At 31.9% G+C, this 22,095-nt stretch overlaps 3 protein-coding genes across 4 annotated transcripts; 1 reads left to right on the plus strand and 2 right to left on the minus strand.

The window, feature by feature from the left end:
- Window positions 1–1,185: 1,185 nt before the first annotated feature.
- On the minus strand, window positions 1,186–5,004 carry LOC125076891. Its single transcript, XM_047688619.1, has 3 exons — window positions 4,950–5,004; window positions 4,463–4,634; window positions 1,186–3,609 (listed from the first exon to the last, which is right to left on the minus strand). Exons 1-3 carry the CDS (start codon window positions 5,002–5,004, stop codon window positions 3,228–3,230), a joined length of 609 nt encoding a protein of 202 aa, XP_047544575.1. The 3' UTR covers window positions 1,186–3,227.
- Window positions 5,005–6,322: 1,318 nt separating this feature from the next.
- LOC125077085 (centromere protein I-like) lies at window positions 6,323–12,900 on the minus strand. The gene is made up of 13 exons (XM_047688884.1): window positions 12,688–12,900; window positions 12,431–12,583; window positions 12,263–12,348; window positions 12,037–12,144; window positions 11,809–11,955; window positions 11,346–11,408; window positions 11,142–11,254; window positions 10,815–10,975; window positions 10,571–10,728; window positions 10,352–10,498; window positions 10,087–10,219; window positions 9,600–9,771; window positions 6,323–8,746 (listed from the first exon to the last, which is right to left on the minus strand). Exons 1-13 carry the CDS (start codon window positions 12,851–12,853, stop codon window positions 8,365–8,367), a joined length of 1,989 nt encoding a protein of 662 aa, XP_047544840.1. The 5' UTR covers window positions 12,854–12,900; the 3' UTR covers window positions 6,323–8,364.
- Window positions 12,901–14,527: 1,627 nt separating this feature from the next.
- Window positions 14,528–21,649, plus strand: LOC125077103 (BRCA2-interacting transcriptional repressor EMSY). Of its 2 annotated transcripts, none has more exons than XM_047688906.1 (6): window positions 14,528–14,699; window positions 14,841–15,015; window positions 16,022–16,322; window positions 16,410–16,578; window positions 16,652–18,568; window positions 18,641–21,649. In XM_047688906.1, exons 1-6 carry the CDS (start codon window positions 14,639–14,641, stop codon window positions 19,117–19,119), a joined length of 3,102 nt encoding a protein of 1,033 aa, XP_047544862.1. In that variant the 5' UTR covers window positions 14,528–14,638; the 3' UTR covers window positions 19,120–21,649. The 2 variants fall into 2 exon arrangements, with proteins under 2 accessions (XP_047544862.1, XP_047544863.1); XM_047688907.1 differs by having other exon boundaries at window positions 18,947–21,649.
- The last annotated feature ends 446 nt before the right edge of the window (window positions 21,650–22,095 follow it).

Below are 22,095 nucleotides of genomic sequence, written 5' to 3' on the forward strand. Positions count from 1 at the left end.
TAAATACAACATGGCTATGTTCTCAATCTATGTTACCAATTCCGAAAATATATCATTGAAGCCGGTTAACACAATATCCTTATCACTCACAAAAAGGGGAATAAGGGTACCCAAAGTCCCTGAAACATTTCTCATCGAGTGTAGGTGGGGGCGGGCGTCCCAACGCGACACCCTGCTACGTGGCACTCTCCAGCCACGGTATCCATAATTTATGCTTTTTAGCAGACCACGAAAAATAAATGAGCATCAGTAATAAGAGAAAATGGCAAGACTAGTATTTTTATTTGAAAGAATGGGAACGCGAATACAGAACATGATAATATTTACTTATAAGTTATTTACCTAATATCTCACCATCTTAGAATGATGCAAAATATAACCAATTTAATTTTGCATCTTAGTATTCTGTCTTACTTTACAAATGTTTTTTGTAAGTTTAGAACGGATAGATAGTATGATACTTGAAATCTCAATCTAGTTTGTACGGTTAAATGTATTACTATCAGTGCGATTTGAATATATTTTTATCGAAGAATATTATTTGGTATTTAATTTCACGCTACCTTAATCTAATCAGTCAGGACAAAAATGTGATTCATGGACATTTACTCATTTCGAAGTTCTATTTATTTTAAATATTATTTAATACTTATATAATATAGTCACCCTGTAACGTCCAGCGCCCACAGATCAACGCAGGGACAGCTCGCCGCATAATACATCACTGAATATTGTAGCACTGTACCTACATTGTATTAAGTACACCCACTGCAGGGAAGCGCCCTAAGCGCTTTTTTAAACTGTAATTAATGGGACTCAGGCACTCAAGCTTATTTTAAATTCTTGTTTTTTTATGTCATCCTAAATTGATATTTGGAAGGACATTGAATACATTAAGATTCATAAGTAGGGGAATACATTATCTTTAGGTAAACGTATTAAATATATTTTTTGGAATCTTACGTTATTATTTTTGTATAGTTTAGAGGGGCTGACAGTATAATAAGGGACACTAAATAAGCACGAATTATATCTATCTTTCTATCTCTTATAATTTCTAAAACTCTTTTATTTTTTGTTCAAATAATTACTTAATAAATAATTATTTTCGTAGGCAAAGGGCAGCAAAAAAAAATATGTCGTTTTTTATTTTAATATTTATTAAAAGCACATAATTGTCACATATTGTATAACATTCTAAAGTATGTGGTCTTAACTGGTGGGTTAATCGTATACAATCTGTCCAAATATAAATAATAACATACTACAAAAAATATGTACTTTTATACAGATATATGTGAATTTATAATTTTATTAAATTGCTTTAGTCAATTATTTATCTTCGAGTGTTGTTTATCCGATGGGCTTTGGAAAGATTCTAATAACATACATTATTTTGTCAAATTAATTACTTTATAAAAATCTTAATTATAACATTTTAATTTACGTACATTGAAGAGGGCGAGAGGTAATATTTAATACACCTACATTTTTGTAGCAAATAATATAATAATAATTGGAGAATTAACATATTTGTTTAATTAAAGGATAAATTACAACATATATATTTTTTTAGACCTAATAGCCTAGATCTTGGATCGGTAATCCGTATAACACAATGTATTGTTTTGCAAAAAAAAACTAAAAATTATGAAAAATATGTCCTGTAAGATCGTCATTATAAACACATATTAATATAGTAGTATAATGTACAACAAGTACCAGATCACCTATGATGCTGGGTCATTATTATTTATTATAGTTTAGTTAAAATTACCATGATTATAAATAATGTTATGAAAACAGTAGAAAATTAAATTGAATGTAATTTTTACTTAAAACTTTATAATATTCCTTATAAAATAAACATTTACCATATTCAGGTACAATGCTTCGTAAATAAAACATTAATGTTTAATTTATGAAGCGTAGTACCCTAGAGTCAATATCAGCTAAACAAACAGAGCTAATTTTTTTTAAGTACGTGGATGGCAAATTCCGAAACTAAAAAAGGGAAAATAGGGATCTCGAAGTTGAGATTGATCTATTAAAAATTAAACATTTAAATACCTACAGTACGTACTGGTTTTACAATATTTGAACACGTTTCAAAAGGACATTTTTATTTAACAACAACAAAACTATTTCGTTATTGTTTATGGTTTCGGATTTGACTGTCACGCAATATACATTCCTACCTGAAATTCATATTATGTTGTATAATTACGTTTTATTTTTCATCACCTCTCTCTCTCTCTCTCTTCCTAGTAATGAACCATTTACAATTATAAATTCAATTATAACGAACTCTTTTTTTATTCTGTTTTTTACAACATTATCAAAAATATGCTCGGCGCTAAAAAATTAAATGTTGTTTGTTGTATGAACGCGCTAATCTCTAGAATTAACAGCCGGATTTGAATTTTTGTTGCAATTTATAGGCAATTCTTGAGGAATGTTTAAGCGATTTAACATAACGTTACGAACCCCGTGGGAGTATCAGAAGCGTCTGATATAGGTGAAAGCCTGCGGGCAACCTTGTTAAAGATGATTTTAAAGGTACCTTTACAGTAAGATATATATTATGACTATCGAAACTAAAAGAAACAGTAAGGCTACGTGATAGAATTAGTAAATTATATAAAGTCTGATCAAAACAAAAAAAAGGCGCGTATCTTACGACGGAAATGCCAAAAAACACAGTTTATATAGCATCAAAATACATAATCTATAATAATATTATAAATACGAAAGTAAGTCTGTGTCTCTCCGTCCGCCTATCTGTTGCTCTTACAAGGCGAAACCACTGAACTAAATTTGGTAGAATTTGAAAAAAGGTTGAACTTCAAGGAAGGACATATGCTACTTTTTCATGCGAATCCGCAGGCGAAAACTAGTAATTCATAATGCATTTCGTGTTTATTTCGTTTGTAATTCGTTTCATTGAATATGAGTATTTGCTTATTATTTAAACTTAATTTGTAATATAAGCGTGTTTGAAAATATAGTATAAAAAGACACAACCTAAATTTACCACACGTGTCGTGTGTGTCAGGTTCACGTATAACTTGAAAACAATTTTGATATTACAAATTAGGGTCCGATTTAAAATAACTTAATTAAGGAAGTCATTTTATTCTAATACTTATAGTTTAATAAGTAGCCTTATGATTGTGAAGATATTGAGCACAAAGTACTCACGCTTTCTCCTATGTGCTAGCATTTTGTTATCGCAGCTCGGGCATTGCCTTCATAACGAATTGACTCAAATTGACAAATTCCTGTTCTATAACCGTGTCAAACCATAACTTATTGTCGGCGTCCGTTTGATCTATTGCCTGTAGCGACACATACGTGTACGGAGCGAATGCTAAGTGATTGCGTATGCTTAATTTTGTATCCACATCTGGTATTATATGTGTCAGTTTACTAACCAGCTGCGGGTGCAATTTACTAAAGGCGATGCCTTTCTTGCGACCACTGAGGAATTCTTCGTAGAAACAACTCACGAAATCAGACGTGAATGCTTTCAAAATCTGCATCTGTTCAATATACGCTTGATCTTTTCGTCCATTCTTCGCTTTTATGGCAGAGAATATTTCTTTGTACCTTCAAAATAATAATAATTAGTATACATTTGTTCACAACGAAATCCTAGTCCTTATTTTATTACTCAATCGACTAGATTGAGCAATAAAATAAGGACTAGGAAAATGTTCAGCATTTTTAATACCATTCAGTTCACCTAAAAAAGTGCTAGAGCAAAAGGTGAACTACAGTTATAAATAATTCTCACAACAGAGTTCTATAATACAAACGGCTCCCAAATAACTAAAGATGGAGTCCATCTATGTATATTTATACCTAAATGAAATGTGGAGTTTTACTTATTTTTCTATGTATAAATATAGGTAAAACTCCACTTTTAGTTTAGAATCTTACTCCACAGTATTCCAATAAGAAATGTACGTTTTCTAGAAGGCTGCAGTAATTACAGACAGGGCAAACGACAAAATATTAAGCGACACAAGAACTTCTAGGCATCCCCAAGAAATTCACCGACTTAACAAAGTCCATTAAGGCAGGTATCAGGAACATCAGAGCGAAAGAAATAGAGGTCTCATTCTTGAAGTTAAAATGGACATCCGGAAATTAATAAGCAGACAAACTCGTACCACAAGCGCTTTAACAACAGAGTCGGCTCCGGACTAAAATAAAAACCAATTGTACTGCGTGAAAAGAAATGTTAAGTAATGTAAGATACTCAAATGACAAACAAATACGAAAACTCTACCACAGGAGGAACATCAAGAAATTCCTCCTCCAAAGGATTTATAGCAAACTGTGACAGTGCGAGAAACTGACTGGAGACCCATCTAGTGCAAGCTCGGAAAAGACATGAAGGTCCGAACAACACATCTGTGGAGCAAAAAGAAACACTCAATCCAGTAATAACACTCACAGCACGACGAGCGCGGCGAGGCGGTCGAGCGCGGCGGCCGACGGGCTCAGCAGCGCCAGCGACAGCAGCAGCGCGCGCGGGGCCACCACGCACCCCGCGCGCCCCGCGCGCCGCCCCGCGCGCAGGCTGCGCACGCCCGCCCGCGTCGCGCTCTGCAGCCCCAGCGCGTCCTCTGCGGAATACATCTAACTGATTAATACGATGGATACCTTATAGTCTATTGGAACATCTTCACGTCGATTAATGGACGGCAGAACACCGTTTGAGTGAGTGGAGTCCGTGCCGTTTGCCAGGTGCAGAGTATTAAGGGATATACAGAGTAAAGAATGTTGTGAATTTTGCGAGTTTGATCGTTTCGTTCGTTTGGTGTGCGAGTGTCATTCTTGAAGATTGTTTGTAAATTTTATAGCTTTTTATGAGTACACAAAAAAAAGAAGACTTGTAATTGAAATAATTAAAACTGTATAGAATTTAAAAAGCAACTTACCAGGGGATGCTTGTAATCCTTTGTCGCACATGTCACTAATTCTCAAAGAGACCATTGTCTACTAAACTATTTAATAAACTTGGCTCTCAAACAAAATATACATAAGATTTGTTTACTGTAAACATGAATTTTGGTTTAATTATAAATATTTTTTACAATATTTATAATATGTTATTTGTCACATGTAATAAATACAACATGGCTATGTTCTCAATCTATGTTACCAATTCCGAAAATATATCATTGAAGCCGGTTAACACAATATCCTTATCACTCACAAAAAGGGGAATAAGGGTACCCAAAGTCCCTGAAACATTTCTCATCGAGTGTAGGTGGGGGCGGGCGTCCCAACGCGACACCCTGCTACGTGGCACTCTCCAGCCACGGTATCCATAATTTATGCTTTTTAGCAGACCACGAAAAATAAATGAGCATCAGTAATAAGAGAAAATGGCAAGACTAGTATTTTTATTTGAAAGAATGGGAACGCGAATACAGAACATGATAATATTTACTTATAAGTTATTTACCTAATATCTCACCATCTTAGAATGATGCAAAATATAACCAATTTAATTTTGCATCTTAGTATTCTGTCTTACTTTACAAATGTTTTTTGTAAGTTTAGAACGGATAGATAGTATGATACTTGAAATCTCAATCTAGTTTGTACGGTTAAATGTATTACTATCAGTGCGATTTGAATATATTTTTATCGAAGAATATTATTTGGTATTTAATTTCACGCTACCTTAATCTAATCAGTCAGGACAAAAATGTGATTCATGGACATTTACTCATTTCGAAGTTCTATTTATTTTAAATATTATTTAATACTTATATAATATAGTCACCCTGTAACGTCCAGCGCCCACAGATCAACGCAGGGACAGCTCGCCGCATAATACATCACTGAATATTGTAGCACTGTACCTACATTGTATTAAGTACACCCACTGCAGGGAAGCGCCCTAAGCGCTTTTTTAAACTGTAATTAATGGGACTCAGGCACTCAAGCTTATTTTAAATTCTTGTTTTTTTATGTCATCCTAAATTGATATTTGGAAGGACATTGAATACATTAAGATTCATAAGTAGGGGAATACATTATCTTTAGGTAAACGTATTAAATATATTTTTTGGAATCTTACGTTATTATTTTTGTATAGTTTAGAGGGGCTGACAGTATAATAAGGGACACTAAATAAGCACGAATTATATCTATCTTTCTATCTCTTATAATTTCTAAAACTCTTTTATTTTTTGTTCAAATAATTACTTAATAAATAATTATTTTCGTAGGCAAAGGGCAGCAAAAAAAAATATGTCGTTTTTTATTTTAATATTTATTAAAAGCACATAATTGTCACATATTGTATAACATTCTAAAGTATGTGGTCTTAACTGGTGGGTTAATCGTATACAATCTGTCCAAATATAAATAATAACATACTACAAAAAATATGTACTTTTATACAGATATATGTGAATTTATAATTTTATTAAATTGCTTTAGTCAATTATTTATCTTCGAGTGTTGTTTATCCGATGGGCTTTGGAAAGATTCTAATAACATACATTATTTTGTCAAATTAATTACTTTATAAAAATCTTAATTATAACATTTTAATTTACGTACATTGAAGAGGGCGAGAGGTAATATTTAATACACCTACATTTTTGTAGCAAATAATATAATAATAATTGGAGAATTAACATATTTGTTTAATTAAAGGATAAATTACAACATATATATTTTTTTAGACCTAATAGCCTAGATCTTGGATCGGTAATCCGTATAACACAATGTATTGTTTTGCAAAAAAAAACTAAAAATTATGAAAAATATGTCCTGTAAGATCGTCATTATAAACACATATTAATATAGTAGTATAATGTACAACAAGTACCAGATCACCTATGATGCTGGGTCATTATTATTTATTATAGTTTAGTTAAAATTACCATGATTATAAATAATGTTATGAAAACAGTAGAAAATTAAATTGAATGTAATTTTTACTTAAAACTTTATAATATTCCTTATAAAATAAACATTTACCATATTCAGGTACAATGCTTCGTAAATAAAACATTAATGTTTAATTTATGAAGCGTAGTACCCTAGAGTCAATATCAGCTAAACAAACAGAGCTAATTTTTTTTAAGTACGTGGATGGCAAATTCCGAAACTAAAAAAGGGAAAATAGGGATCTCGAAGTTGAGATTGATCTATTAAAAATTAAACATTTAAATACCTACAGTACGTACTGGTTTTACAATATTTGAACACGTTTCAAAAGGACATTTTTATTTAACAACAACAAAACTATTTCGTTATTGTTTATGGTTTCGGATTTGACTGTCACGCAATATACATTCCTACCTGAAATTCATATTATGTTGTATAATTACGTTTTATTTTTCATCACCTCTCTCTCTCTCTCTCTTCCTAGTAATGAACCATTTACAATTATAAATTCAATTATAACGAACTCTTTTTTTATTCTGTTTTTTACAACATTATCAAAAATATGCTCGGCGCTAAAAAATTAAATGTTGTTTGTTGTATGAACGCGCTAATCTCTAGAATTAACAGCCGGATTTGAATTTTTGTTGCAATTTATAGGCAATTCTTGAGGAATGTTTAAGCGATTTAACATAACGTTACGAACCCCGTGGGAGTATCAGAAGCGTCTGATATAGGTGAAAGCCTGCGGGCAACCTTGTTAAAGATGATTTTAAAGGTACCTTTACAGTAAGATATATATTATGACTATCGAAACTAAAAGAAACAGTAAGGCTACGTGATAGAATTAGTAAATTATATAAAGTCTGATCAAAACAAAAAAAAGGCGCGTATCTTACGACGGAAATGCCAAAAAACACAGTTTATATAGCATCAAAATACATAATCTATAATAATATTATAAATACGAAAGTAAGTCTGTGTCTCTCCGTCCGCCTATCTGTTGCTCTTACAAGGCGAAACCACTGAACTAAATTTGGTAGAATTTGAAAAAAGGTTGAACTTCAAGGAAGGACATATGCTACTTTTTCATGCGAATCCGCAGGCGAAAACTAGTAATTCATAATGCATTTCGTGTTTATTTCGTTTGTAATTCGTTTCATTGAATATGAGTATTTGCTTATTATTTAAACTTAATTTGTAATATAAGCGTGTTTGAAAATATAGTATAAAAAGACACAACCTAAATTTACCACACGTGTCGTGTGTGTCAGGTTCACGTATAACTTGAAAACAATTTTGATATTACAAATTAGGGTCCGATTTAAAATAACTTAATTAAGGAAGTCATTTTATTCTAATACTTATAGTTTAATAAGTAGCCTTATGATTGTGAAGATATTGAGCACAAAGTACTCACGCTTTCTCCTATGTGCTAGCATTTTGTTATCGCAGCTCGGGCATTGCCTTCATAACGAATTGACTCAAATTGACAAATTCCTGTTCTATAACCGTGTCAAACCATAACTTATTGTCGGCGTCCGTTTGATCTATTGCCTGTAGCGACACATACGTGTACGGAGCGAATGCTAAGTGATTGCGTATGCTTAATTTTGTATCCACATCTGGTATTATATGTGTCAGTTTACTAACCAGCTGCGGGTGCAATTTACTAAAGGCGATGCCTTTCTTGCGACCACTGAGGAATTCTTCGTAGAAACAACTCACGAAATCAGACGTGAATGCTTTCAAAATCTGCATCTGTTCAATATACGCTTGATCTTTTCGTCCATTCTTCGCTTTTATGGCAGAGAATATTTCTTTGTACCTTCAAAATAATAATAATTAGTATACATTTGTTCACAACGAAATCCTAGTCCTTATTTTATTACTCAATCGACTAGATTGAGCAATAAAATAAGGACTAGGAAAATGTTCAGCATTTTTAATACCATTCAGTTCACCTAAAAAAGTGCTAGAGCAAAAGGTGAACTACAGTTATAAATAATTCTCACAACAGAGTTCTATAATACAAACGGCTCCCAAATAACTAAAGATGGAGTCCATCTATGTATATTTATACCTAAATGAAATGTGGAGTTTTACTTATTTTTCTATGTATAAATATAGGTAAAACTCCACTTTTAGTTTAGAATCTTACTCCACAGTATTCCAATAAGAAATGTACGTTTTCTAGAAGGCTGCAGTAATTACAGACAGGGCAAACGACAAAATATTAAGCGACACAAGAACTTCTAGGCATCCCCAAGAAATTCACCGACTTAACAAAGTCCATTAAGGCAGGTATCAGGAACATCAGAGCGAAAGAAATAGAGGTCTCATTCTTGAAGTTAAAATGGACATCCGGAAATTAATAAGCAGACAAACTCGTACCACAAGCGCTTTAACAACAGAGTCGGCTCCGGACTAAAATAAAAACCAATTGTACTGCGTGAAAAGAAATGTTAAGTAATGTAAGATACTCAAATGACAAACAAATACGAAAACTCTACCACAGGAGGAACATCAAGAAATTCCTCCTCCAAAGGATTTATAGCAAACTGTGACAGTGCGAGAAACTGACTGGAGACCCATCTAGTGCAAGCTCGGAAAAGACATGAAGGTCCGAACAACACATCTGTGGAGCAAAAAGAAACACTCAATCCAGTAATAACACTCACAGCACGACGAGCGCGGCGAGGCGGTCGAGCGCGGCGGCCGACGGGCTCAGCAGCGCCAGCGACAGCAGCAGCGCGCGCGGGGCCACCACGCACCCCGCGCGCCCCGCGCGCCGCCCCGCGCGCAGGCTGCGCACGCCCGCCCGCGTCGCGCTCTGCAGCCCCAGCGCGTCCTCTGCGGAATACATCTAACTGATTAATACGATGGATACCTTATAGTCTATTGGAACATCTTCACGTCGATTAATGGACGGCAGAACACCGTTTGAGTGAGTGGAGTCCGTGCCGTTTGCCAGGTGCAGAGTATTAAGGGATATACAGAGTAAAGAATGTTGTGAATTTTGCGAGTTTGATCGTTTCGTTCGTTTGGTGTGCGAGTGTCATTCTTGAAGATTGTTTGTAAATTTTATAGCTTTTTATGAGTACACAAAAAAAAGAAGACTTGTAATTGAAATAATTAAAACTGTATAGAATTTAAAAAGCAACTTACCAGGGGATGCTTGTAATCCTTTGTCGCACATGTCACTAATTCTCAAAGAGACCATTGTCAATATTTCCGTGTACATTAATTCTGTAGGTTGTATACTTAGAAAATAATGCCGAGACCGCATACTTGAATGTATCTGCAATTAAATGTTTTAGTAAGACATACATATATTCTTTATCTTCTCACATGATTCTGATTCGGCCTTCACTAAGGCTCCACATGATTCTGCACAATATACATATATATTTATAAAAAGCAGTGAACTTACTAAGTTTGTATACATGCTGGTTACACTCCTGAGTATGGCACACTGTTCTATAGGTTGCGCTCTATAATATATCTTCGTCAGCGTATCTAAAATAACATTTACATGATCCGCGCCTTCAACATTCACCCATTCGACGAGTTGAAGAATCTACAAAAATAATGCTTTTAAAATATTTTGACTTGTGATTCATAACTAACTATATTAAAACAAATCATTTACCTCCATTAAAAAGTCTTTTTCATTCCAAAATGGCAAGAACTGTGCCAAAAAACGAGTCACAACAGGTAGGCCTTGCATGAGCGTCGATTGAAATATTGCCAATCTCTGCAGTAAATCCTGCTTCTCGATATAGGTGTGAGGCGATGTTTCCAAAAAACCTGAAAATAAAGAAAAGATCACTTCACCTTCTAGCCCACAGAGTGCAAAATAGTAGATAGCCCCAGGACAAGCATTCCACACTCACAGCTGGTGAGTAGATGGTGCAGCTCGTGCGACAGGAAGGCGTGGTCGGCGCTGGCGGCCGCGGCCAGCAGCGCCAGCCCTGCCGGGTTGCACAGCAGAGCGCGCAGCCGCGCCGGCCGACGCATGGCCCGCTGCGCGCTGTACTGCAGCAGCGACACGGGCCTGCGATTTCAACCATTGCTGTTCTTTATTGTTGTATTAAGATTAAATTTAATTCATTTTATTAAGGTGAATAAACCTCTAACTGTCTGTCTGACTACATATTATTAAATGGTTTGCATTGATTTAGTTGGATTTCATTAGACAAATTGTGCACAACCATACTCACTCAGAAAAGTCAAGATAGTTCTTCTGAGTATCATTATCATATTGTTTCGATCCAATGTTTGTAAATTCCAAATTGGGTATAAGTGGATCTGCTTTCTTATTTCTACCAGCTTCCTGAAAACAATAAAAATAATATACATATAATAATATAAATATGTATTTATATTTAGCACATATGTAACAAAACACTAATCAGATAACTTACAGAGTTTAAAGGGTTAATCCAGAACAGCCTATATGTCTCTTTACTCAAGGTATTCCTTTGATTCTGAAATTTAAAAAAGATATTGAGTCTTTTAATATTGGTGTTGGACAAGCAAATGGGCCAAGATATAGTAAGTCGTCACTAATGCTCATATAATTTAACCTTTCCTTACACCAATGAGCCTTTGGCATTGGGAATTTGGGAGATTTTATTCCTCTGTTGCCTGTAGTGTGAATTGGCTCACTGTATTTAAACCAACACACTACAATACGAAGTATTGCTACTTGTCAGTAATTCTATGACTAGTGGGTGATACCTACCCAGAGGCTGTTCAAATCCCTACCACTGATTGATTCATATTGTTAAAGTTTTACCAAGAATAATTATAACTATATATAATAATATGAAGTCCCTGGCTGAATAGGACCCTTCTTAGACATTACAAAAATATAATAATGTATACCTGAGCATTTTTGAACCTTGCGAGTAGTGTTACATTAATTTTTCTAAATGCTGTATGTATTGATATTGAAGGCACATCCTCAGGAACATATTCAGGTTTGTAAGACTTAAACAAACCAAGAAGGACTTGAATCTGCCTGTACATATTCTGTAATGTAATCATATATTTGTTTTATTATCTATTATTTTATAAAATGAACTTAGTAGTAGTAGTAATTTAAAACAATACCTTTTTAGCTTCTCTCCTTTTAGCATACTCCATCAATTCCAGTACTCTTCTTCTAGTAACATCATTTGGCTTAGTCAATGTATACACAAGTTTCATAGCATGCACAGTCTGGAATTAATCATATTCTTAGAAACACATCAAGTAGTACAACAAAATTCAAAGCAATAATGAAATTAAAATACTATCACTTTTAATAGAAATTATAGAACAAATCTTATGTGCTTACAAGTACTTCAAAGGTTAACATGGTGTAAAATAACTCATATCCCATATCAAGAGCTTTCATATCTACACTATCACAGTCCATAGCAGCTGAAATAATATTAAAAAAAAATAATTAAACACATATTATTTTATTCATTACATAATTAAAAATCAATAATATCTATTATACCTGTCAACCAGTCTAAAAGAAAACCAATTCTTGAAAAATTACTTTGGTTATCATAGTTTGCGAGTATCCATCTTAAAGAATACTCAATAGTACTTTGTGATACTTTTTCTTTTGGTAATATACTGGCTCCAAGATTAACCCATTTTGTAATAGCTAAAACATATTTGGATAATTTTATTATTAAGCAAGTTTACACCCAAGTTTACACCACACTCTATATACTACGACGTATTATCTATAATAATGCGGCTACTTACGAATACTCAAGTTCAACCAAACTTTAAACAATGTATGAAAATCATCATAGTTCAGTCCTGTGTTATCCACTATATATCCTAATTCATCGATTTTACTCTGAAATAACTCTTTATCAAAGCCCTTTTTTAGCGTTTTTATGTAGTCTATTATCTCTTCTACATCCATTGTAATAAAAATATAAAATATCAGTTACAACAAATTGAGATAGTTTATCAACAATATATTCAAAACAGAAAATACGGTTAAAATCTGACAGTGACAACTAGCTAAGTAAATACAATAGTTTGTGGCTTATTTCAGTAGGTTTCCTTATTGCTTATGGAACGGAGAATTAAAATTAATCATAGATTATAAGTTGGTAGCCCAACCAGATTACGAATACTTTTACCGAATAAATTTAATTATTGACTAATAACGAAAACTAAACACTTAATAAGTAGAGATAATACTCAGTAATCAAACAATGTTATTTTGGAAGATGTCAATACATATTACGATGAAGTTAATTATATATATTTTAGTCAACAGAAGATAAAGACCATTAAAAATTTATTAAAACATTTATATTTAATTGTAATATTTAAATAGAAAACAATATAGGTATACTAATTAAAGTGTCATTAAATGCTGAATACTTGGTACGAGCTCGTTGTTGTAGGTGCCCCATTTATTATATATTCTTACTATGTATTATTGAGTTATAGCTTTAATGAAAAGTGAGACAGTGTAAGGTCATAAGGTATATAACATGTTAAAACCCAAGGTTGTTGGCACATTGGTCATATGAGGAATGATTAATATTTATTACAGCACCGATCTCTATGGGCAGTGATGACTACTCACAATCAGGTGGCCCATTAGCCAGTCCAATACCAAAACTTTAAAAAATGGCATACTTTTAATAAGTATTTTTCAATTTAATTAAAAAATAAATTTATCTAGTATAGTAAGTACGTATTGGTAAGTATTTATTAAACTGTGTTACTTTTAGATTGAATCAATAAAAATAAATATATGAAATTATTTGATTACATATACTAGTTATGTTAATATTAATTAAATTTATTTATTATAGTATTAATAAATGCGATTATTCCGTAACTACACAAAATATTAAAGTTGATGTCTATTGACATAGACTAAATGTAAGTTATCCTTTAAAGCTAGCATTCCTACTTGAAAATGTCAAATTTAACGAACTGTCTTTCGAGTTTACACAATATTATTGTATCGATATGTCTATAAGCAACTTTTTTCAAATCGATATTTTACTCGGTGTGATCTTATTTAAATAAAACTAAAAAATATTCACGATAAAATGTTTACAAGTTTAAAGAATTTTAAGTTACTTATTTTTAGTTTACTAAATTATATTATTTTTAAAAATATAGAAATATTTGGAATAATTATTTTACGAATTAAAAAAAGTATTCATTTATATAATATATGTCTTCAAGTTATATGCAAAATGTTATGGAATTCGAGTGAGAAGCTAAATATTTGTATTCCTGAGTAGCTTATTACATTGTTTATTGTTTCTTTATTTGGATTTTTATATTAATAAGATTATTTAGAAAATTTATATTTTTTGTTTTAATAGAGTTACAGTTTAATGAAAATATGTTAAAAATAACTAATACAAACATAATAAAAGTATTTTACTTAAAAGAAATTTAGTTTAGTTAATAATTCACTGAAATTGTAAGGTTTTATTTAATTTTAGAACTTCACAAAACATACAATTCGAGTATTACTGTAACATCGATGTTCGAGTAAAAAATATAATATCGATAAAATTTATCGAGTGTAGTTCTCGTATTTACTTGTATCGGTTAGCCCTAGTTTGAAGTAAACAGTATGGATATTTGCCAGTAAAGTATTTTAATAAAATATGGTTCAAATCGTACAAATGTATAGTAATTTATGAGTGTTTAATGCAAAAGATTAAACATGTGGCCTATGCTTCTTAATATGACACGCGACGAATGTCGTCGGACGCTTAGAAGACTCGGTATATATTTAGTTTTATAAATGGCATTCGTTTTCCCTCCTATGGTTTTCTTCCACAACGCTTAAAACGATTCCAGTCCTTTCCATGCATTTTGTTATTACTCTTGTATATCTTTTTGAATACTAGTTTGTTTACTTATAGAATTGGAAGCCTACTCGAATATGATAAGTGTATTCAGAGCACAAGGAGCATTAGAAGACAACAGAAAAAAGTTGCTTGAGGAACTACGCGCCGTTTTGCACATTAGCAATGATCGACATAGCGCCGAGGCGCGTCGCGTGTCTAATGACGAACTCTTAGCTACTATTGCTGAACAGTAAGCTTCAATTTAAAATTATAATATAATTTTACTTATACTAAAATAGTACACCACAATGGTAAAGATGGCTGCAATAGTTTGACGCCAAAGCATACAGAAATGGCATTGGGCTGGTTATAATTTATATATAAACATCCATTTCCAATAGGATTATCTAAGATATTAACTAATGTAGTTTCAAACTGCCACTTTATACTAACTTATAAGTGCTAACTAAACCTTGGCCTCATAGATATTTGGTTGTATGTCATATTTATTCCTTTACAAATACATTTCCTGTATGATATTTTCAATTAACTATTATGAAAACATATAATTTAAATATTATATATGTTTTATACATGACAGATAACCTCTGTGCTATAATGAAAGCTTTAAAATTAAATCAAGTGTTCAATGTAATTACTATAGAAGTGTATTTTATTACAATAATTATTATATTTTGAGTTTCACCTCTATTTTAGATTTAAAAAAGAATAATCTTCCCTTAATGATAGTCTTACCAAAAGGTTGAAAATATAATTTTATACATAAGCAGATTGTTAGAGCATAGGGCATTTTATAATATAATGAGGACTATATAATTAAATAGTTAATTTTTTCGCAGCTTGCTCTTGAAGGATTTTAGTTTAAAGTATTTTAAATGATTATTACTAGCTTTACATTTGTTTAATTAATAAAGACTATTGAAAATATAAACATTAATTCATGAAAACTATGTCATATGTTAATATCAAAATATATATATCTAGTCAATTTATATGTACATTATTATTCTTAGTAATTTATAATTCAAAGTATTTATTAATTTAAAATTATATTAATAGTTAATAAATGGTAATAATTATATTTAAAAAAATTATTAAATTATTAATTATTATTGTACAAGCAAATCTGTTATTGTATAAAAGAGTAATGCAAAGTAGACACTTAAAAAATGCACCACACATTGCACCCTTATAATATTTTAATTTAATTTTAAATTGTTATCATATAATTTCAGACTAGCTGGTCCTAACACAGGCCTAGGATGGATAACCGAGGGAAGAAGATTAATACCGCTCATGCCCAGAGGTATCGCACAGACAATGTATACAGAAATAGCAGATAAAGCGGCAGAAGCTGCAGCAGCAGAAAACAGAGAAATCAAAAATAGAATTGAGACTGAGAAATTAATAGCACCTAAGTCAAATGAAGAGGAAATGCCAGATCATGAAGGTCAAACGGCTGAAGGGTCCCAATCCAATGAAATGATGGATGAGATGTCTTATCCACCTATTGCCATGGAAGATAATACTGCCAAAGTATGCATATATTACATTAAAACTGTGACTTTTAATATACTTTTCCTACTCAGTACAGGCTTATTAAAATAAAACATTCTTTTACAGATTTGGGAAACTGAACTAATTTGTCGTAAAAGAAAAATAGCAGAAGGGGGCACTTTTCCTGATGATTCATCAACGCCAGTTAAAAATATGAGAAACATACCATTGAACACAAATCAAAAACATCTTAATTTGTCACAAGTTTATTCAAGATATTCACAGCCAGCAACAAGTCTGTATATTATACTCTCTTATGATTTATTAATTAAAAAAAAAACCATATTAATTAATATTTTTTTGGACAGGTAAATCATCGGGTCATTCTAAACATTCATACAATCAAGTAAGCAAAGTTTCAACAAGTAAATCCAGCCAACCTCATGCAGCTCGATCAATAAAACATAGATCCCATAAACAGAGTTCTAAAAGTACAACACAAGCTTCCCTGAAAGCACAAAGAAAAACTCAGGAACAATCAATGTCACCCAGTAGACAATATAATTCAGGCCAACAAGCAGATTACTCAGGACCACCTGGATCTTTTCAAGCAAGCTATGCTCAATCAATATTAGGAAGTAAAACGAAAACAGACTACTTAGATGAAATTAAACCTAAAGTACTTTCATCTCCCAGTATGGTGTCAGATTCACCCACAATGCAGCTTTTGACCCAACCTGCAACTGTGCCTCATGAGTTGGCAGTTTCAGACAGTGCTCACCCTGATGATCCATCGTCATTGCAGGCTCAAGCTACCCCTGTGACAAAGCATTCTGTGAGCGGTAAGCCCTGCCAACTTATAATCAAAAAACGCGGAGAAGTCACTACTGATAAAAAAGTACAAATGTCTGAATTTAAAGTCATACAAAAGCCTACTGACGAAGTTAAGTTTCTATCAAATAGACAAATGGTTGTATCTCCGAGTCCTGCACATAAATCCTTTAATGCAAGCAGCAAAATTGTAACAACAAAAGTCATTGGGTCACTTCCGAAATCACGAACATCACACACTCCCGTTTTACAATCAGACAAAATGATTGTCGTTTCGAAATCGTCAATCGAAAACAGATTGACTAATTCGAAAGTTATTATCAATTCCTCAGTGAATGCAACACCTACTAAGGATAGTATACATAGTATAGCAAATAGCATAGCAAATAAAACAACTGAAACCTTGACTCCAAAAGGAATCCCAGCTACAGATTTGAAAGTGTCTGCAAAAACTTTTGTCGTAAATCCGAAATCGGGTCAAAAAATGGTCGTACTACCCGCAAAGGCTTGTAAAGAAGGACAACTTCCGTTATTTCATTTTAAAGGAATACCCACAAACATGAAATTAGTTTCGGTAAGTTCGCATAATTCTCAAGCCACAAAGTCGCCTGCAATCAATGTTTTATCTAACCCGACAGTTGTAAGTGCGATACCTTCAAGCGCAAAAATTGTTGGAGTAGAACCAATAAAAACCGCCAATATGGCAGATATTGTTCCTGTAAAAGGCCTAACGCCACCTATTCCAACTTCCAAAATAAGTAATCCTATAATTAGACCTATGAATACTAAAGGCAACATTATAGTGGTCCAGAAAGGAGCCACTTTAGGTAAAACCCTCACATTTACCAAGAATGGAAATGATGTGTCTAAAATAATTATGGGGAAAAATGTAAACAAACTGTTGCAAACAACAAAATCAGATCAAGTCGACGCATCTAAATCGGGTAATGTTATTGTTTTGGAATTAAATAATGAACAAACAGGCCGAACAACAACTATGTCTGAGATATTATGCAGTCGCAACAGTAATGCTGCTTGTACTCCAGAAAAGGACCCAAACATTGATCAAGAGATCACTCAGGAAACTCCAGTGTTGTTCGAAAACCAAATAACACCAGAAATATGTAACACAAGCAGCTTAGATTCATCAACTAGTTTACAAGAAATAGATAGATTAGACCAATCTACCGTAGGTATAATAGAAAAAAGTGAAAAGGAAAAGTCTGATTTTATTAAGGACACAGACGGCGTCAAAGAAACATCGAGTGTTACAGACTGGGAAATGGAATTAGATACTACTCCTGGCAAAAGTAAAGACGACGTCGACAAATTAAACTCCTTACACTTAGATCTTGGCATGTCCAGTGACAGCGAAAACGAATACATGGTAGATAGTCATGAAGCGAAAACTCAACACTTAGCCGCAGAAAGAATGCAAACAGAGACACCGACAGGTGAGTTATTCTTTAATTTATCTTTGTTACTTGTTGCAATTCTAGGTTAATTTAAATAAATTAACTTTTTAGGTGATAACATCGAACGATATAGCAATTCGAGTGCTCTGTCTCGAACTACGAGAACACTACTTAGTCAGCTCCAGGATGACGGTTCATCAAGTAACGATTCGTCATTCGCAATTAAATCGAAATGTTTGAGTAAAATACAGGATATTGATATCAAAATTGACAAGTCTGAGTCTGAGGCGCTTTCGAAAGCCAGGGCAAAACTTTCGGAAAAAGTGGCAGAGGCAAAGTCACAGCAGAGACGGATAGATATTTATAGTACAGCCATAACAACGTCGGAGATTAATTTAGATTCGTTTTCGTATCTAGACGAGAGCTTGATGGCGGGTGATGATGAGTTTCCTTCGGAGGGTAAGAGAGAAGCTCGCCAGGGCGACGTACTCGACGATCAACTCAGTCGACTCCTAGGCGAAGACTCGGCTAACTCGACTGACTCACAAACTGTAAGTGAAAGTTTGCCTATAGATAAAAATGAGCAATAAAATTATAGGAATATATTGAGAATTGGTAAAATATTTCTTTAAAATGTAATTGCACTAGTTTAAGCTGGGACACTTATGTGCGTTGACGTAAAATGATGCGTGCGGACATGGCATTGAGGTTGCGGAATTTCAACTACCTAATGTGTGTATTATTTGTGAATGAAACTCGTTTGTGTTATACAAGTTGTCTTTAATAAATGAGGCTAGAAAGTATAATAATTTAATAATTTTAAAGACTCCTGCCTGTTCCAAGAACCAAAAAAACTGTACTAATGACATTTAAAAGTCAATACATTTTTAATTAGGAACAATATATTTTTTTTAAATGATAAGTTTTAAACCAGTTTAAATGTTTATGGATTTTGTAATTTATTAAAACAGCTTAAATAGCTAGTTTGTCTTTTTGAAAATTATAAAATATTTTTCAGAGGATTGTCTTAATTAACCATTAAGATCTTGCCAACATTTTTTACCACATAACATAAATAGTCATTTAAAAAATAAACTAAGTATGACAGGTGGTACAATTATATCTTAAACATATTGGATCAAAACACCGTCAATATTGTTTACCTCGTCTAGATTTATGTCAAAAACTTATTTTGACACAAATCTTCACTTTTATCTTTACAAATAACACCAAAATTGACTCAGCTTTCCCATATAGATAAACAGGGCCGAATCTTAAAGTTCTGATAATCGCTTCTTTAGAAATTTGTTATTAACATACTACTCTACAAAAACCTATTTAACTTATACTTTTTCTGTTTTATAATAGATATTTTAGTGATTTGATAAAACTAATTTTCGTTATACTAATCGAAAAGTGCAAGTATTTATTTATCCGAAAAAGTACTATAAATACAGTTGTGGATTAAAATAGTCTAAACTAATAGCTCATTAGTTTATATGTTTTGGTATATCAAAATAATAGACAGTAAAGTACAAGTAGTTCGAATTAAATTCATAGGAAATTTAAAAATAAACAGTAGCTATTTAAGTGTCACTAACTCGTCATTTATATGTGTTACTATTTTTTTTAAATAACTTATCCAAATAATAAAATATGATAACAACATTTTGCTTTGAACCATTAAAATTAACAAATAAGTGCAAAAATTTTTAATAATATACTTTAATTACAAAATAAATATACTTTATTGATATCATGTTCAATCAGATTATATATTGATCTGAATAAAATAAAGTAGTATATAACATTTTGACATGTTTTTAACACAAAAAATAGGAAAGAGATATTATATTTAAATGGAGAACATTTGTTCATTGCTCAAGTATTAACATTTTTCGAAATATTAGTGGTTTTTAAGAATGTTCTATAGATATCTTTAACCTTACGATGACTACTCAAAAAAAAAATTGTAATTAATACTCAAATTAATGCCTTTATCAAACTTTCTTATGTATTTTATTCATGAAAAAGATTATTTCATCGAACTATTTGCGGTCAAGAAGTTTAATTTTTATATATATATGATATGTTGAAGTTTATCGATTTCTGTTGACATAATTTAGCTACTTCAATTTAACTAATCCATAAAAACACAGATGAAGAGGCAATTAAATAACAATCAAAATCAACATTAAGATTTAACTGTGTTATTATGAATAATGTTGTATTAAGCATTATATTTGCTTTTTTCTTCGTAGCTGTCTTCCATCTCTAAAATGCACATTTTCGTAGCGAAAACACTAATTAGTTGTATTAATAATATATGTGAAGTAAAAACGATAATTTTTAATTGTTGATTGGAAATCAAATAATTGAAAGTAAGTTTGGTTAGATCTATGATTTGTTTACTGTATTTATTGCATAAAAATAATATATTCTTAACTAACAGCTCAATTTGCTTTGATACCAATAGTCGATAAAGCTTAATAAAAATATTTCTAATATATTTTTAAATACAGTACATACTCTCGTCTGAATAGAATTATAGTCCATAACGCACAATTATTGTTTACTTATTTTATTAAAATATATTCAATTTTATTACGATGTTAAGATTTGTTTGTGATAAATCTTCAAGCAATAGTATCGATATATAAGTAGAGAAGAATTCATGTTAGTAGAATAAATTGTAAGCAATATAGAGAAAGAAATTTGTTAAAAATCCTCAGAAATATAAAATTTATTCCCACAAATCCAACCTAAACTTGTTCTCATAGTAAATCATATAGTGGAATTTACTGAATGTCACTTATATATTGAATATAGATGCAGCCGGGTTTACAGGTCGGATAGCCAACCTGTAGAACTTTACTTGTCTATGGATGTGATTCTTCTACATCACAATGTACACCCTTATCTAGAATCCAATTTTTTAGGGATGTACATATTATACAATAAATAGATTAATAATTTGCTACTTTGTAATTGTTTTCAATATTCAGCAATATAGTTTTATGATTATTGAGCTTTGAATTTTCGAGCACAATTCTTCTGCAGTTAATTTTATATATTAAAACAATAGTATCATGTATATTTTTTCGATTCGAGACATTTCCATTATGACAAATTTCTTTCTATATATATATATATATATATATATATTGCTTATAATTTCTTAGTAGTTATTATCAAACTTAGCTAATGATGTACATTTTATACATATTCTGTAATTACAACACGAAAGGTGCATTATTATAGAGTTTTTAATGTAGTGTACTTTATAGAAGTTTAATTTTAAGAACTTCTATTGAAACTTCCAATATAGGTACATCAATAGAGTAGTTGAAAAGTTGTACTCATTTATGTAGAAAATTTTGTTAATGATAAGTTGAGAGAGTTATGTGCACTTTATAATTTAAGGGTATATTTGTCTAATGGTCGGAGTAAGCCAACTGTCCCTGACGTGTCATGAAAAAATATTCCACAAATAAAATATATAGAGATGCTTAAACACCAGAATATTCATAGGATATATTTAGATTAACGATAACGACAGGTTATTT

This window comes from Vanessa atalanta, chromosome 3, assembly GCF_905147765.1.
Source record: "Vanessa atalanta chromosome 3, ilVanAtal1.2, whole genome shotgun sequence".
NCBI classification, from domain to species: Eukaryota; Metazoa; Arthropoda; class Insecta; order Lepidoptera; family Nymphalidae; genus Vanessa; species Vanessa atalanta.

Bases quoted from the DNA above. Each gene is read 5' to 3' on its own strand.
- LOC125077103 (XM_047688906.1), top strand. From the start codon at position 14,639: ATGTGGCCTATGCTTCTTAATATGACACGCGACGAATGTCGTCGGACG. The intron at 15,016-16,021 runs GTAAGCTTCAAT...ATATAATTTCAG, and splicing joins TTAGCTACTATTGCTGAACA to ACTAGCTGGTCCTAACACAG. The intron at 16,323-16,409 runs GTATGCATATAT...ATTCTTTTACAG, and splicing joins TGGAAGATAATACTGCCAAA to ATTTGGGAAACTGAACTAAT.
- LOC125076891 (XM_047688619.1), bottom strand. From the start codon at position 5,004: ATGGTCTCTTTGAGAATTAGTGACATGTGCGACAAAGGATTACAAGCA. The intron at 4,635-4,949 runs GTAAGTTGCTTT...TGTATTCCGCAG, and splicing joins AGGATTACAAGCATCCCCTG to AGGACGCGCTGGGGCTGCAG. The intron at 3,610-4,462 runs GTGAGTGTTATT...ATTATTTTGAAG, and splicing joins CTCGCCGCGCTCGTCGTGCT to GTACAAAGAAATATTCTCTG.
- LOC125077085 (XM_047688884.1), bottom strand. From the start codon at position 12,853: ATGGATGTAGAAGAGATAATAGACTACATAAAAACGCTAAAAAAGGGC. The intron at 12,145-12,262 runs GTAAGCACATAA...GATTAATTCCAG, and splicing joins TGTTAACCTTTGAAGTACTT to ACTGTGCATGCTATGAAACT. The intron at 10,729-10,814 runs GTGAGTGTGGAA...CTTTATTTTCAG, and splicing joins GCACCATCTACTCACCAGCT to GTTTTTTGGAAACATCGCCT.